Below are 13,507 nucleotides of genomic sequence, written 5' to 3' on the forward strand. Positions count from 1 at the left end.
ATAAACAACCACTTAGAAGTATCAAACGAATAACATTTATTTAGTAATTGTCAGGCATTTTCTTCAATCTAAAATTCTATGATAGTCAGTTTTCTAGGAAAATTGCTAGGCTCTCTTCCCCCTTATCATGTAAACATTTTTTAGCTTAAAGTTGTGTACTCTTAGCTTCTGATTTTTTATACACACTAGCCAAATAAATAACAATGTATTTTCTGATCAGTATTTATTTCTATTTTAACCTCAGGTTTGCCCTTTGTTCAGTGCAGACAGATCTAGGCTATTTCTTCCTACAGTTCTATGAGTTTTTCTTACTACCTAAAATTAATAAAAAAGAAAGTGTATGTTTATACTTTAAAAGAAAAAAGGAAACAGAACAATCTTTACTGAAAGTTCTCAGTTAAGGCTTAATATGTACCTAGGATTCTAAATAAAAGTGCACTCTTTCCTTGGACGGCACATTTTCTTCTCTTTCATCATCTCATACTTTTCTTCCAAAGTGAGGCTCCTTGACTTATGTAAACATGATTCCAAGAGCACCAAAATTCCTCTGTTAAGGCAGTTGATTCTACTTATCATATCTAGCTAAATGTATTAAGAATTTGAACTGGTTTCTTACTCGTGGTGATTAGGTTATAGTGAGTCACCCCTTCTCCAACCAGTGCCCCTGGTGACCAATGGCATGTATTTATGAGGTAATCGGTCAGAATTCAAGCCCCAAGCTGTGGTTTAGGAGTAGCTTTTCTGTAAGACAATGTTAACTGTTACTGGAATTCTACCCTAAAATTTGGCACCACCTCGAAAATGAATGTTTCTCAACGTTTATAGAAAATGACATACCTCTCGTGACAGTTTCTTTGGCTATGCAGAAGCTTTTTAATTTGATCGGGTTCCATTTATTTATTTTTGTTGTTGCTGTGATTGCCTTTGGGGTCTTCTTCATAAATTCTTTGCCTAGGCCAATGTCTATAAGAGTTTTTCCTACATTTTCTTCTAGAATTCTAACAGTTTCACGCCTTGGTTAAAGTCTTTTACCCACCATGAGTTGATTTTTGTGAGAGATGAAAGGTGTGGATCCTGTTTCAGTCTTCTACATGTGGCTATCCAATTTTCCCAGCATCATTTATTGAATAAGGATTCTTTTCCCCAGTGTATGTTTTTGTCTGCCTTGTCAAAGATTAGATGGTTATATGAGGATGGTTTTATATCTGGGTTCTCAGTTCTGTTCCACTGGTCAATGTCCCTGTTCTTGTGCCAATACCTAGCTGTTTTAATTACTATAGCCTTGTAGTATAGTTTGAAGTCCGATAAATTGATACTTCCCATTTTGTTCTTATTGCCTAGGATTGCTTTTGCTAAAAGGAGTCTTCTCAGGTTCCATACGAAGCATAAAATTATTTTTTCTATATCTGTGACAAATGATGTTGGTATTTTAATAGGGATTGTATTGAATCTCTAGATGACTTTGGGTAGTATAGACATTTTAACAATGTTGATTCTGCCGACTCACGAGCATGGCATGGTTTTCCACCTGTTCACGTCCTCTGCTATTTCTTTCCTCAGTGTTTCATAGTTCTCCTTGTAGAGGTCTTTTACTTCCTTAGTTAAATATATTCCTAGGTACTTTATTTTCTTGGTTGCTGTTGTGAAGGGTATTGAGTCTTTGATTTGGTTCTCAGTTTGACTCTTGTTGGTGTATATGAATGCCTCTGATTTGTGTGTATTGATTTTGTATCCTGAGACTTTACTGAATTTATCAATTCCAGGATTCTTTTGGTTGAATCCTTGGGGTTTTCTAGATATAATACCATATCATCAGCAAAGAGTGAGAGTTTGATCTCTTCTGCTCCCATTTGGATGCCCTTAATTCTGCTCTCTTGCCTAATTGCTCTAGCAAGGACTTCCAGTACTATGTTGAATAGAAGTCTGCACAGTCAAAGAAACTGTCAATGAGAGCAAACAGACAACCTACAGAATGGGAAAAAATTTTCACATGCTACACATCTGATAAAGGGCTGATAACTAGAATCAATTTAGAACTCAGAAAAATCAGCAAGAAAAAATCAAACAACCCTATCAAAAAGTGGGTAAAGGACATGAACAGAAACTTTTCAAAAGAAGGCAGAACAATGGCCAGCAAACATATGAAAAAATGCTCAACATCTCTAATCATCAGGGAAATGTAAATCAAAACCACAATGAGATATCACTTTTCTCCAGTGAGAATGACCTTTATCAAAAAGTCCCAAAACAATACATGTTGGCGTGGATGTGGATAGATAGGAACACTCATACACTGCTGGTGGGACTGCAAACTAGTGCAACCCCTGTGGAAAGCAATATTGAGATACCTTAAGGTGATACAAGTAGATCTACCATTTGGTCCAGCAATAAAGACATTCTATAAAAAAGACATCTGCACTTGAATGTTTATAGCAGCACAATTCACAATTGCAAAGATGTGGAAACAAAAGTGCCCATCAATACATGAGTGGATTAATAAAATATGGTATATGTATACCATGGAGTACTATTCAGCTGTAAGAAATAACAGTGATATAGAATCTCTTTTGTTCTCCTGAAAAGAGTTGGAACCCATTCTACTAAGTGAAGTATCCCAAGAATGGAAAAATAAGCACCACATGTACTCACCATAAAATTGGTTTCACTGATCAACACCTAAGTGCACATATAGGAATAACATTTATCAAGTGTCGGGCAGATGGGAGGGGGGAGAGGAGATGGGTATATACATATATAAAAAGTGCGATGCGCACCGTCTGGGGGATGGAAATGCTTGAAGCTCTGACTGGGGGGGGCAAGAGCAATATACGTAACTTAAACATTTGTACTCCCATAATATGCTGAAATAAAAAAAAAAAGAAAAGAAAGAAAATGACATACCCTCAAACTTGCTAAGCCAGATAGAAGGGAGTGTTGGAGATGTTGGAATTTTCCCCCTGGTAGTCACCTATGGACTTCAGGTGGTGATACCTAATGAAGTCTTGAAGAGTAAGAAACCAGCCAGGCCAATATGATGGGGGAAGGTAGTTCCATAGAGAGGAAAGAAAACATTTAAAGACGCCAAAAGGGAATAGGAAAATGAAACATTCAGGAAACTGCAAGAAGTTTGCTATGGCTGCATGAGACAGACATGTGAAAGAATGGCAAAAGATGAAGCTAGTGAGAGGGTTTGGGTCTTTATGATAAAAGCATTTATATGCAATGCTTGGACTACATGTTGAAGGCAGTGGAGAGTCACAGGAAGATGTGAAGTAAGAATGAAGTATGAACAGATCCACCCAGACTTTAGTGGATTGCTTGAGTTGAATAGAAAAACCAATCTGGAGCTACTGTAATAATTCAGGTGAGAAATTATGAGGGCCTGAACTAAACAGCAATGGGTATGGAGCCATGTGGTCTGATGTAAGAGATATTAAACATGAGAAAATCATGTTTAAAATCATGTTTAATATCATGTGACTGACATAGTAGGGGGTAGAAAAGAGGGCAGAATCAAGGATTTTCAAGTCGCTAGTGTAGGTAGCTGCCTGAGGTAAAGAATTATGAAGTAGTTTAGTCTGGGTAGGAATGAAACGAAGCCAGTAGTGGGTAAAAGGATAGGATATCCAGCGTATCTGATGCTGATAGGGCAGTAGTTTTCCATTTATTACATTTTCTCTAGAGAAATATCATCATTTTAAAGGTCATTTTAGCTGTTATTATAGACGGTCTACTGTGTATTTCCAGAAGCAAAAAAAGAAGTCATGGTTAATGTTAAATGTATTTATAACCTATATATTCCAATGAGTATCAAAATGGATTGAACCCATATGTCCAATTCACATTAAAATATATGTCACAATCCAACTGCTTTTAAAGTGTGTGTCAGAAACAATTTCCAGAACAAATGCCAAGTATCCCGGAGATGCAATAGTTCAAATTACCAAGTCATGCTATTGTACTTGAACTGTTTGCTACTTGGATATATATCAAAATGTAGATACATGTTAGAAATCTGTTCTTGCAGACTTAAAAAAAAATTCTGCAATTTCTGTTTTGGAAGATAAAATATGAGAAAAAGACTGCTTTATGTGTTTTACCTCCAAAATGTATACCTTTTCTTGGAGGGCGGAGAGCCAAGAAAAATTCCAAAGTATACTTCTAGTACAGTATGAATGCTTGGATAACATAGCTAAATACATTGGGGTGAATTAAAACACCAAACAGGAAAGACTTTTTATGAGTACCTAGATATTTGCAAAATAGAATTCTTCTGAAGAATCCATTAAGATATATATCTTATACAGGATGAATTATGTAGCCAGGTTTGCTTGGATGGAATGAATTATTATCAAATGTCTGAGACACAATTTTTTATCATTTCTCAAAAAACACTTTCTAAAACTCACACAAACTGGTATATAGTTTCTTAACAAAAATTAACATGACCTATGGTAACTTTATCTTATTTATTTCTCATTGTGGCTTAATCTAGATGATGGTAGAATAAATTTCCTATACACTAAGGTGTTAAGTAAAAAGCTAGTAGATAATAATCATTGCCCCTTCCCCGCAAAAAAATAAGAAAAAGGTATCAAACAAGAAACTAAGGTTCAAATATAGAGCTTATAGGTTCAAGTTTCTATTATTCTCATACTATTATCAATTCCATGAAACTAACATTAAAATAGGAAGCTTATCTTCCTATTTTACAAGAAAAGCAAAAAAACTATCATCAAATTCCAGTTCCTTTGGATATCTAGATTCAACACTGGGCTACTGAAATTGCTCCTAAAATGTACAAAGGTTTTATTATAAGCAGAGGATATTTTTCTTTTTGGTAACATAGCAGAGACACTATTTATGAAGATGGTTTCTTCAACCAGAAAACACTATATAGGAAAAATACAGGGAGAGCTTGCGATATTTTTATTATAACTGACAAATTCAATATCTGGCAGTAACATAATTATATTAGAAGATTTACTTACTCAAGAAGATCTGGGTCTAGTCCTTCCGATATCATTTTGTTTCTTATTGCCATTACTGGAACACCCTAAGTAAAGGATACAAGATAATTCAATCATTAAAAATGCTTCCTTTATATATCTCCACATTTTACCTAAAACAAGACCTTTAGATATCTATTTAAAATAGTTCTTAATTTGCTTTTATATTAGTATGTGCGCTGCACATGAGTAATCTAAAAAGGTACATATTTTATACTGACTTAATGGAATCAGTGCTATCCAATACCACAGAAGCCCAAATTAAATCCTTTGAGCTTATTCATTACTAACTCTGATGTATAGAAGGCAGAGATCATATTCTCATTCTTATTATAACACTAACAGAAAGAACATTGATAAATGATTAAAACACTGGCTAGAGTGATACAATGAATACTTAACAATATGAATAAATGTGATCTCAAAGATTTAGAGCTTTCTACTCTTAAATATAGCTATGCTTATGCTCTTTTCATATTAAAATGGTCCAATTCCATTTGAACACTTTAGGCACAAAAGTCAAATAGAATTCAAGAGCCCTCCTGGGACTATATTAAGAATAGCAACAGTGAGAAAAGGACAAGACAGAAATAAATATAAATTTACTTGTAATAAAGTAAGGAAGAAATGAAAACTAACACCACTTGAAAAATATGTTACTCCAAAGTAAGACTGGCTTGAGTGAAATATATTTAAAAACACAATTTACTTAATAATAAAATTAATTTTAATTGTAGAGGAGTTCGAGGCCAGTCTGGACAACATAGTGTGACCCCATGTCTACAAAAAGTTTTTAAAAAATTAGGGCATGGTGGCGCATGCCCGAGCCCAGGAGTTCGAGGTTACAGTGAGCTATAACCACAACACTGACTCCAGCCTGGGCAACAGAGTGAGGAGAGTAGAGGAGAAAACTAACTACTTAAATGACAAGGCTGGGAATTTAACTTGATAATTAAATGCCATTCAACTATTTAGGATAACACGGAAAGTTGGGAGTTTGGAACATTTCATAAAAAAAAAAAAAAGGAAGTGCTTAGTAGAAAAGGGGAAAAGAAAGCAGAGTTAATGCCATACTTCTTTAAAAAGACCTCTCAGCTTCTATTAGCTATGGTTTTATGGCATAAAGTCTTTCTATAAACTCAACACTGTGATTTACTTATTATACTTTAGCATAATCCACAGGACATCATTGGAAAGGTTATACAAGAAAGTTACAAAGCCGAGAAAACAGAAGCGAGGAGAAATGAAGTTGAAATAAAACATTTCCTAAAATATAGCAAAGAAAGTGTGTATAGGGTGGAGGTGAGGGGAAGCAGTGGGTGGGAAGGAAGGAGTGAGGAACAGGAAAGTTGGTGGAATTAGATAAGCTTCCTATTTTAATGTTATTTCATGGAATTGGTTATAGTATGAGAATAATAGAAACCTGAACCTATAAGCTCCTTATTTGAACCTTAGTTTCTTGGATTGGCTTGCAGCACAAGAGTACAAATATACATACACAAAATTTGGTGCCTTTAGTCATTTCTGTATATGGCTATAGGTAAAGGGAAATACAGTCAACTTCTAATATCCCACATTAAAGGCTTATTAACACCACTTTAATACAAATCTCATAAAGCTTGATAACAAATAATTTGGCCTGTGTTCCAAAGAATGCACTCCAAAGGGATTTGCCATTGTTTCCAGTGATGTTGCTTAAAAAATTTGTTGTTTTCCTGTATTCTTCCTTAGAGGCCAAGTAACAGAGTCTGGTTTGTTAAACATCAAAATGAAGTGTCCAATTTCTGATTGCCAAGAGACAAAGCTACTGGTGGTCTAAAGAGGACATGAGAGACCTCAAAACCGAAGTCTACTGAACTGTGGGATTTTTTTTGGCAAGTGAAAATGGCAGTTTGTCCAACATAAGTAATGAAGAAGAGAGAAGGCAGCCATAAGTCTGATGTTCCAAAAAATCACGTCTGTATTTGCGTCACTGGAGAAAGTGTGTAAAGAAGCCACACTAATGAAATTATGATGGCAGCACTAATAGTGAAATACTAGGTACTTATATCACAAAAACTGTTGGGAGGTTTAGAGGCCTGCCAATATTTACATTTATTTGTTATTGTATTAATGAAAGCCAAACTATTGAATCCCTCAATAAACCATGCTAAAATTTTCTTCAGGTTTTAGATTAGAAGGGGGAAAAAAAGCCTTACTCAATTTAAGAGATATAAATGACCTTTCTTTTTTTAAAATTAAAAATGCTCCTTATATTTTAAAATGTTTCCTCTCAGTTTATGAGTTTGAATCACAATTCAATTATGAAAGATGGAAAATATGAAGTTTCTTTCCTACCTAAGGCAACAATAAAGAAAAGCACTATTGAGTTGATAGGTAGATAAAACTTTATTTGTAGGGAGCAGGAACAAGCAGGAATTGAAAAGATGCTATGGGTTGCTAAAAGGCAGCCAGTCCTCCAATCAGGCTCCTTTTATTTAAAATTTAACTTAGTAATATAGACTCAACCATATCCTTGCCTTCTGATTTTCAATAGTGCTATCTTTAAAATATCTATACTGTACTTTATGAACTATATTAGGGTGTTATATTTAGGATACAATTTTGAGGTAAAATACATGATAGATAATTGTTTACTGAACAAATCACAACACAAATGAAAGCACATGTTCAATGATCTTTTCTCTTTCTGGAAGCTTTCAGTGAAGGGATACAAAATTAATTTAAATAAATCTCTTAATCACTGTAAAATGAATATAGCTATCTAAAAAAGGAGAAGCGTTATTTCTAATGACTTATACAGATCTAGAAAATGCTAGACTCTGATATTAACTCTGATAATGTTACTACCAAGGGTTTTCATTTGGACCTAAATATATGGGCCAAAGAGTCTCACAAATCTTGACTAGTACTATACACAGTGGTTTCTTTTGGTTTCTATGAAAGCTAATAGTAAATTATTCCTTTTTCAAGGATTATCTTAAGGCATCAGTTTCACAGTAAGTATTTCCCACTGACTGCAATCAGGTATCTTTAAAAATGAAGGAACAAATCGCTTGAATAAATGGGCAAAAATGATACCAGCTATGACTAGAGCTCCAGGAAGTTGGTAAGGCAATTACTGTTGCTTTATTCATAAAATAAACACATTTTAGCAGTTTCAAAAAGTGAGGGATCTATTGTTGAGACACAATTCAAAATACAGCTGCATCAATTTCCCCATGTGATTGCTTCTCCTCCCAATCTCTCCTATAAAATACACTGTAACATGATAAATATGAGGTGTCGATGACCAAAAAAAGTATATGGTGTTTTCTTTGCATTTTGTAGCTACTCAAGTGTTTGTTGGATTTAAGAATAATTTAGGGCTATGGAGGACCCATTTTCCTCTCCTCATTATGATGCAAATGAAATATCTAAAATTGAAAGATTCACTTTGATAGGCTAATTAATGGTAGAACTCCATTTTTAACATATAGCTCATTTGGTTCAAATGATACAGTATTTGTTCTTCAAAACATATATATATTTTTTTTTTTTTTTTTTTTTAGACAGAGTCTCACTCTGTTGCCCAGGCTAGAGTGAGTGCCGTGGCGTCAGCCTAGCTCACAGCAACCTCAAACTCCTGGGCTCAAGCGATCCTCCTGTCTCAGCCTCCCGAGTAGCTGGGACTACAGGCATGCACCACCATGCCCGGCTAATTTTTTCTATATATATATTTTTAGCTGTCCATATAATTTCTTTCTATTTTTAGTAGAGATGGGGTCTCGCTCTTGCTCAGGCTGGTCTCGAACTCCTGAGCTCAAACAATCCGCCCACCTCGGCCTCCCAGAGAGCTAGGATTACAGGCGTGAGCCACCGCGCCCGGCCCAAAACATATATTAATTAGAAATTTCTAAATTTAATTATACTTTTACTTTCTAGGAATAAAAACTTTGAATAAAAATTTTAGAAGACTTTTTACAGCAAATCATTTTGGAATTTGCCACCTAAGACTGTAATAAGTTCAGATGGTCTCCTGAACAATTTTTGAAAACTTACAGTTACTTGTACCTGTTCAAGAGGATTTAAAGAACTATCTCTAAATACAGCAATAAAGGCTAGAAAGAATAGAATTCTTAGTAAATAATGATGAAGATTATTCTAATGACTGAAATCACAGAATATTTATTTTTAAATTAATTTTCCAATAGTGGTAATGTATTTGAACTGGTATATTATGATTCTCTCACTCTATGCCCTTACGGATATAATAGGTACCCATTTAAAGAGAGATGGCCAGGATTAGGCATGCCATGTGTCTACAGAACCACAATGAAGGGCCCTGAATCTGATAACAATGTGTCATCAGCACATGGTCTAACCAATTAATAAAAATCATTTGTGAACCTGGGCTAGAAAAAAAGCAAGAAAAAATTTGGAATGCTTCACCGAATTATAAAAACCTTCAGTATATTGTACTTAGGTCTGAAAATATCTTTTAAAATTATAATATTAAGATAAATACGAAAATATAACTATCTTCAGGTAGAATAGATAATTTTCAGTCATTTTTCCCAGTAAAATTCAGTATTTTGAAATCTGCTTTATTTCTTTTAAAACATACAGTTAACACATCAGCATTTTCCTCTAAATGGTAAATAATCTTTAACAAAAAATGAGCTTACAAATGTATGTAAGTTGCATCTTACATTGCTGTGACCAATTCAAGACAAATTATCTTCTGACCTAGGACTGTCACATTATGAATGCTTACACTATCTGAGATCCTAGTTAGCATGTAGTGTTAAAAACACCTTCCTCAAGTTATAGTCCCTACAACCTCTTAGGCACTTCTCTCCCTCCTCAGGTGAGCTCACTTCCTTATTATAGCTCATTTGCGTTTTTAGTCCTTTCTTTTTCTCTCATCAGTTAAACACAATCTTAAACAAACAAATTTATAGCTAGATTGAGAATCATGATATTTCTAAAAAGAGTAAATCTATGTAAATAACTACTTAATTTATGACTATTATTTCCTCCTCACCAATTTGGAAAACTTTTAAGTGCGGTCCCTCCTTATTTCTGGCAGAGGTAGTTAGTGAGAAAGATGAAAGAAAGGTACTGAGAAATTAAAACTGGATAACTGAAAAATTATACTTGGATCAGAGCAAAAGGCCTAAACCACACATTTCCGCAAGCATAAAAACTGTTACTGCTAGTGTATATCTTCAAGAGCTTCCTTATGAGCCTTAATAGAATGCTGTTCCTTTTGTTATAATTTCTGAAGAGTTAAGAAGTTGTTTAGATGAGTTAGAATGAAAGATATGAGGTCAAACATTAAGATATTTTTCTGCTAATGCCTTTGTTATCATTTTACATATCATAAAAAGGAAATTCTTGTGAAACTTAAAACTATTAAGCTAATCCTCTAAACGTTCCCTCCCTTGTGTTTATTTGCTTCTGCCCCCTCTTTGTCTTTCTGTCGTGGGGAAAGGGGGACAGAGGTAGGGTGTAGTAGCAAATTTAAGACAGATGAAGTAACTTTTATTGACACAGGAAAATAAACAGAAATCAAGAATTAAACATTTTGGCTTGAAAGGACTGTTACAGAGAAGTCATCCTACACACTGTTTAAATTATTTTAATTATAATACCAATGGCATAAAAATATGATGTGGAGAACAAATTCCTGAATACATTCTCTTCTAACACACTTTGAAAACTGATTTGATAAACTGAACATCCTAGGTTTATTACCTTCTTAATCATTTTTAAAAGATTATTTTGCATTCTCAATTCTCTTACATTTCACTTACTCCCCCCTTTAAATTATTTTTTAAATTAAAATTATTTAATTTTTTAATAATTATTTAATTATTTAATCTGGTATATTCGAAGAAAATAAAGGACTCAAGTGTACAGAGTACTTTATCCTTCTACAACTCTAACGGAGACTGGAGTCTGTATAATATACCAGTTTGTTGGTATGTGACTATTCTTCAAATATGACTGAGAATTCCAAAACTTCCTGAGGCTCACAACTCAAAATATATTTTCCAGAGATGGTATGCACTATAAATAAAAATAGTAATGGTAACAACTAGATCCTGGAAACAAATTATTCACAAATGAATACTTTCACGGCAATTGAATGCCACCTAAGGATAGCTATAATGAAAAATATGTGATATTAGTATTAAAATATTCTGATCTGTATATCAACAGTGGTACTAGTGAAGAACAGATGAGAATCAAGGGTGGCATGTATAATATTACCAACTAGATATTGGCAACCATATAACTTACCAGGTACCTGCCTACTACATGGCAAGTACTTCCTGTCATCTTTTGTATCACCCATCAAGAAAAGCAAGAAATTTAAAACTTGGACTTAGTAATATCATTGTTTACTGCTTTCTAACAAAGAAAAATTTGAAAGAAAGAATAAACAGAAGGGCAAATACATAATTTAAAGGCCGTCTTCTCAACACCAAGAAGTTGAGAAGACTATGCACAGCATGACTAGTTCTAAGTTCCCTAACTTTCAAGGCATCATGGGGAGAGTTCAAAATGCAGCCAAAATGACTGAAAAATAATAATCTGCAAAACTGGCATAATAATTCTTCACACATGGTTTCCTTAGAGGCCGGTTTACTGACTTTAGCAGAGAATAAGTAATTTCTGTACTTCTTTTCCAAAAATATGACAAAAAGTGGTGTGTTTCCAGGTTCTCTGGATACTCAGGCCATGGCAAAGCATAGGTAACACAGCAGGGGCTTCCAATTGGTGGTTAACTGTCACAGTTTTCTGGTTAGGGGAAAGCTCTGTCTAAACCTTCTTATATTTGATATAAGATAGAATGTAGAGGAAGAAGGCTAACTGTCAGAGGTCACTTGAATTTCATTTATCCCAACTCAAAGTTACTTTATCATTCTGCTAAGCTTTGCTTCTTTCTTTTAGTTATATTCAAATAGACTTGGCTAACTATGTAGCTGATGTGAAGGATAAAATATTTTTATTTACAATTCTCAAGGTTGGCTACATTATGCAATTAATTAAAAAGACAAATGTTTATTTGCATTTCTGCTTTATCTACATTCATAAGTGTAGAAAATCAAATAATTGGGCATGAAGCTTTTATTTTCAATAAACAGACTGAGGCTAAAACAACACAAAAAAATTATCTCCCTATCCCCCAAACCTTCATGTGCTCAAAAACCATTAACATTAATATTGATTAGTAAATCTTAGGTATCATAAAAAAATGAAATACATACTAATGTAATACATATAGTTTTAAAACAATGAAACAAATAACATATAGTTATTAAACTAAATCCATACCAGTGTTTTTCACAGCTGTGATTATATATGAACCAGTAACTCCTGCTTTGGACTACACTATTGATCTGTGATGAGGAACCTACCCTGGGGTTCCCTACACCATGGAAAGCATATGACTGGGGTCATATCCAAAAAAAGGTTTTAAAGACTCTAATTGCTCTAACAGTAACTACACCTTGTTTGGTATCTAAATAGCACTCTACTTCATGCTTGATTAGTTTCACGAGGTCCAAGGTGCATAACTTCTTGACGAACATCTTTAATAATCATTTGGAACCTCTTCATCCTTAAGTAATGGAAGTCACATTTCCCCAGGCCAACATCCATGGCTGGCAACAGATACATCAGAACCACCAGAACCAAAGAGATTATTCAATTCACATTTTATGCCAGCCAAAGAAAACAGAGCTTTAAAAAAGTCTAAGTATCCGAAGAGACTGTTTTGGCAAATATGGTTTCAAAAAATACAAGTCATTAGCTTCTTAATGTGGAAGTCGGACTTTCCCAATGCACAATTTATTACTGGCAAAGGATTCACCAAACTCTGCCAGTAAAAAGAGGAGAATTGTTGGAAAAGTGATCTATGTACACAATTCCAGTTAAGTTATAAAAGCAGTATGTAATTTAGTAAAGGCTTGTGCTGCACTATTATGACAACAAACATTAAATCAGAATCAATTATCTGCCACATTTGGAACATAATGGTATTACTCACTGAAAATCTTGTATTAAACTTGCTTAAAAAGGAGAAAAAAAAGTCAGAAAATGCCAGCAGGTGTTCCAGGAACATTCATTAATAACAAGATTCACACTTGGGGATCAATTAATAGATTACAAATCTAAAGGAACTTTAGATTTTATTTTATGTATGAGGGAACTGAGGCCTTGAGAAGTGACGTGACCTGAACATGGTCACATAAGGAGTATATGACAAAGCTAAGAAACTATACCATGTTGCACCTCAGAAGTACAGGGTAAAGATCTGGGTATACTCCTGGGCATTCAAATTGTCTCTCAGAAAAACAACTACTTTCTGGAACTGTAATCATTCTTTTATCTCACAGAGGATAATACAGGAGTGACAGAAAAAGGCATGGAGACCAAAGAACAAGGTAATGCTTTGAATTATGCTGATTATCAGTATTTCTCTACATTCACAACTAAAGCTAAAT

At 34.2% G+C, this 13,507-nt stretch overlaps 1 protein-coding gene across 2 annotated transcripts in view; it reads right to left on the reverse strand.

Annotated features, from left to right (window-relative positions):
* Window positions 1-13,507, reverse strand: part of WASHC3 (WASH complex subunit 3) — a 50,757-nt gene that overhangs the window by 8,939 nt on the left and 28,311 nt on the right. For both annotated transcript variants that reach the window (XM_069490491.1, XM_069490490.1), the window contains exon 6: window positions 4,992-5,056. In XM_069490491.1, coding sequence (XP_069346592.1) covers window positions 4,992-5,056 — 65 coding nt within the window. The remainder of the gene's footprint in view (window positions 1-4,991; window positions 5,057-13,507) is intronic.

This window comes from Eulemur rufifrons, chromosome 16 (assembly GCF_041146395.1).
Source record: "Eulemur rufifrons isolate Redbay chromosome 16, OSU_ERuf_1, whole genome shotgun sequence".
In the NCBI taxonomy this organism is placed as follows: Eukaryota; Metazoa; Chordata; class Mammalia; order Primates; family Lemuridae; genus Eulemur; species Eulemur rufifrons.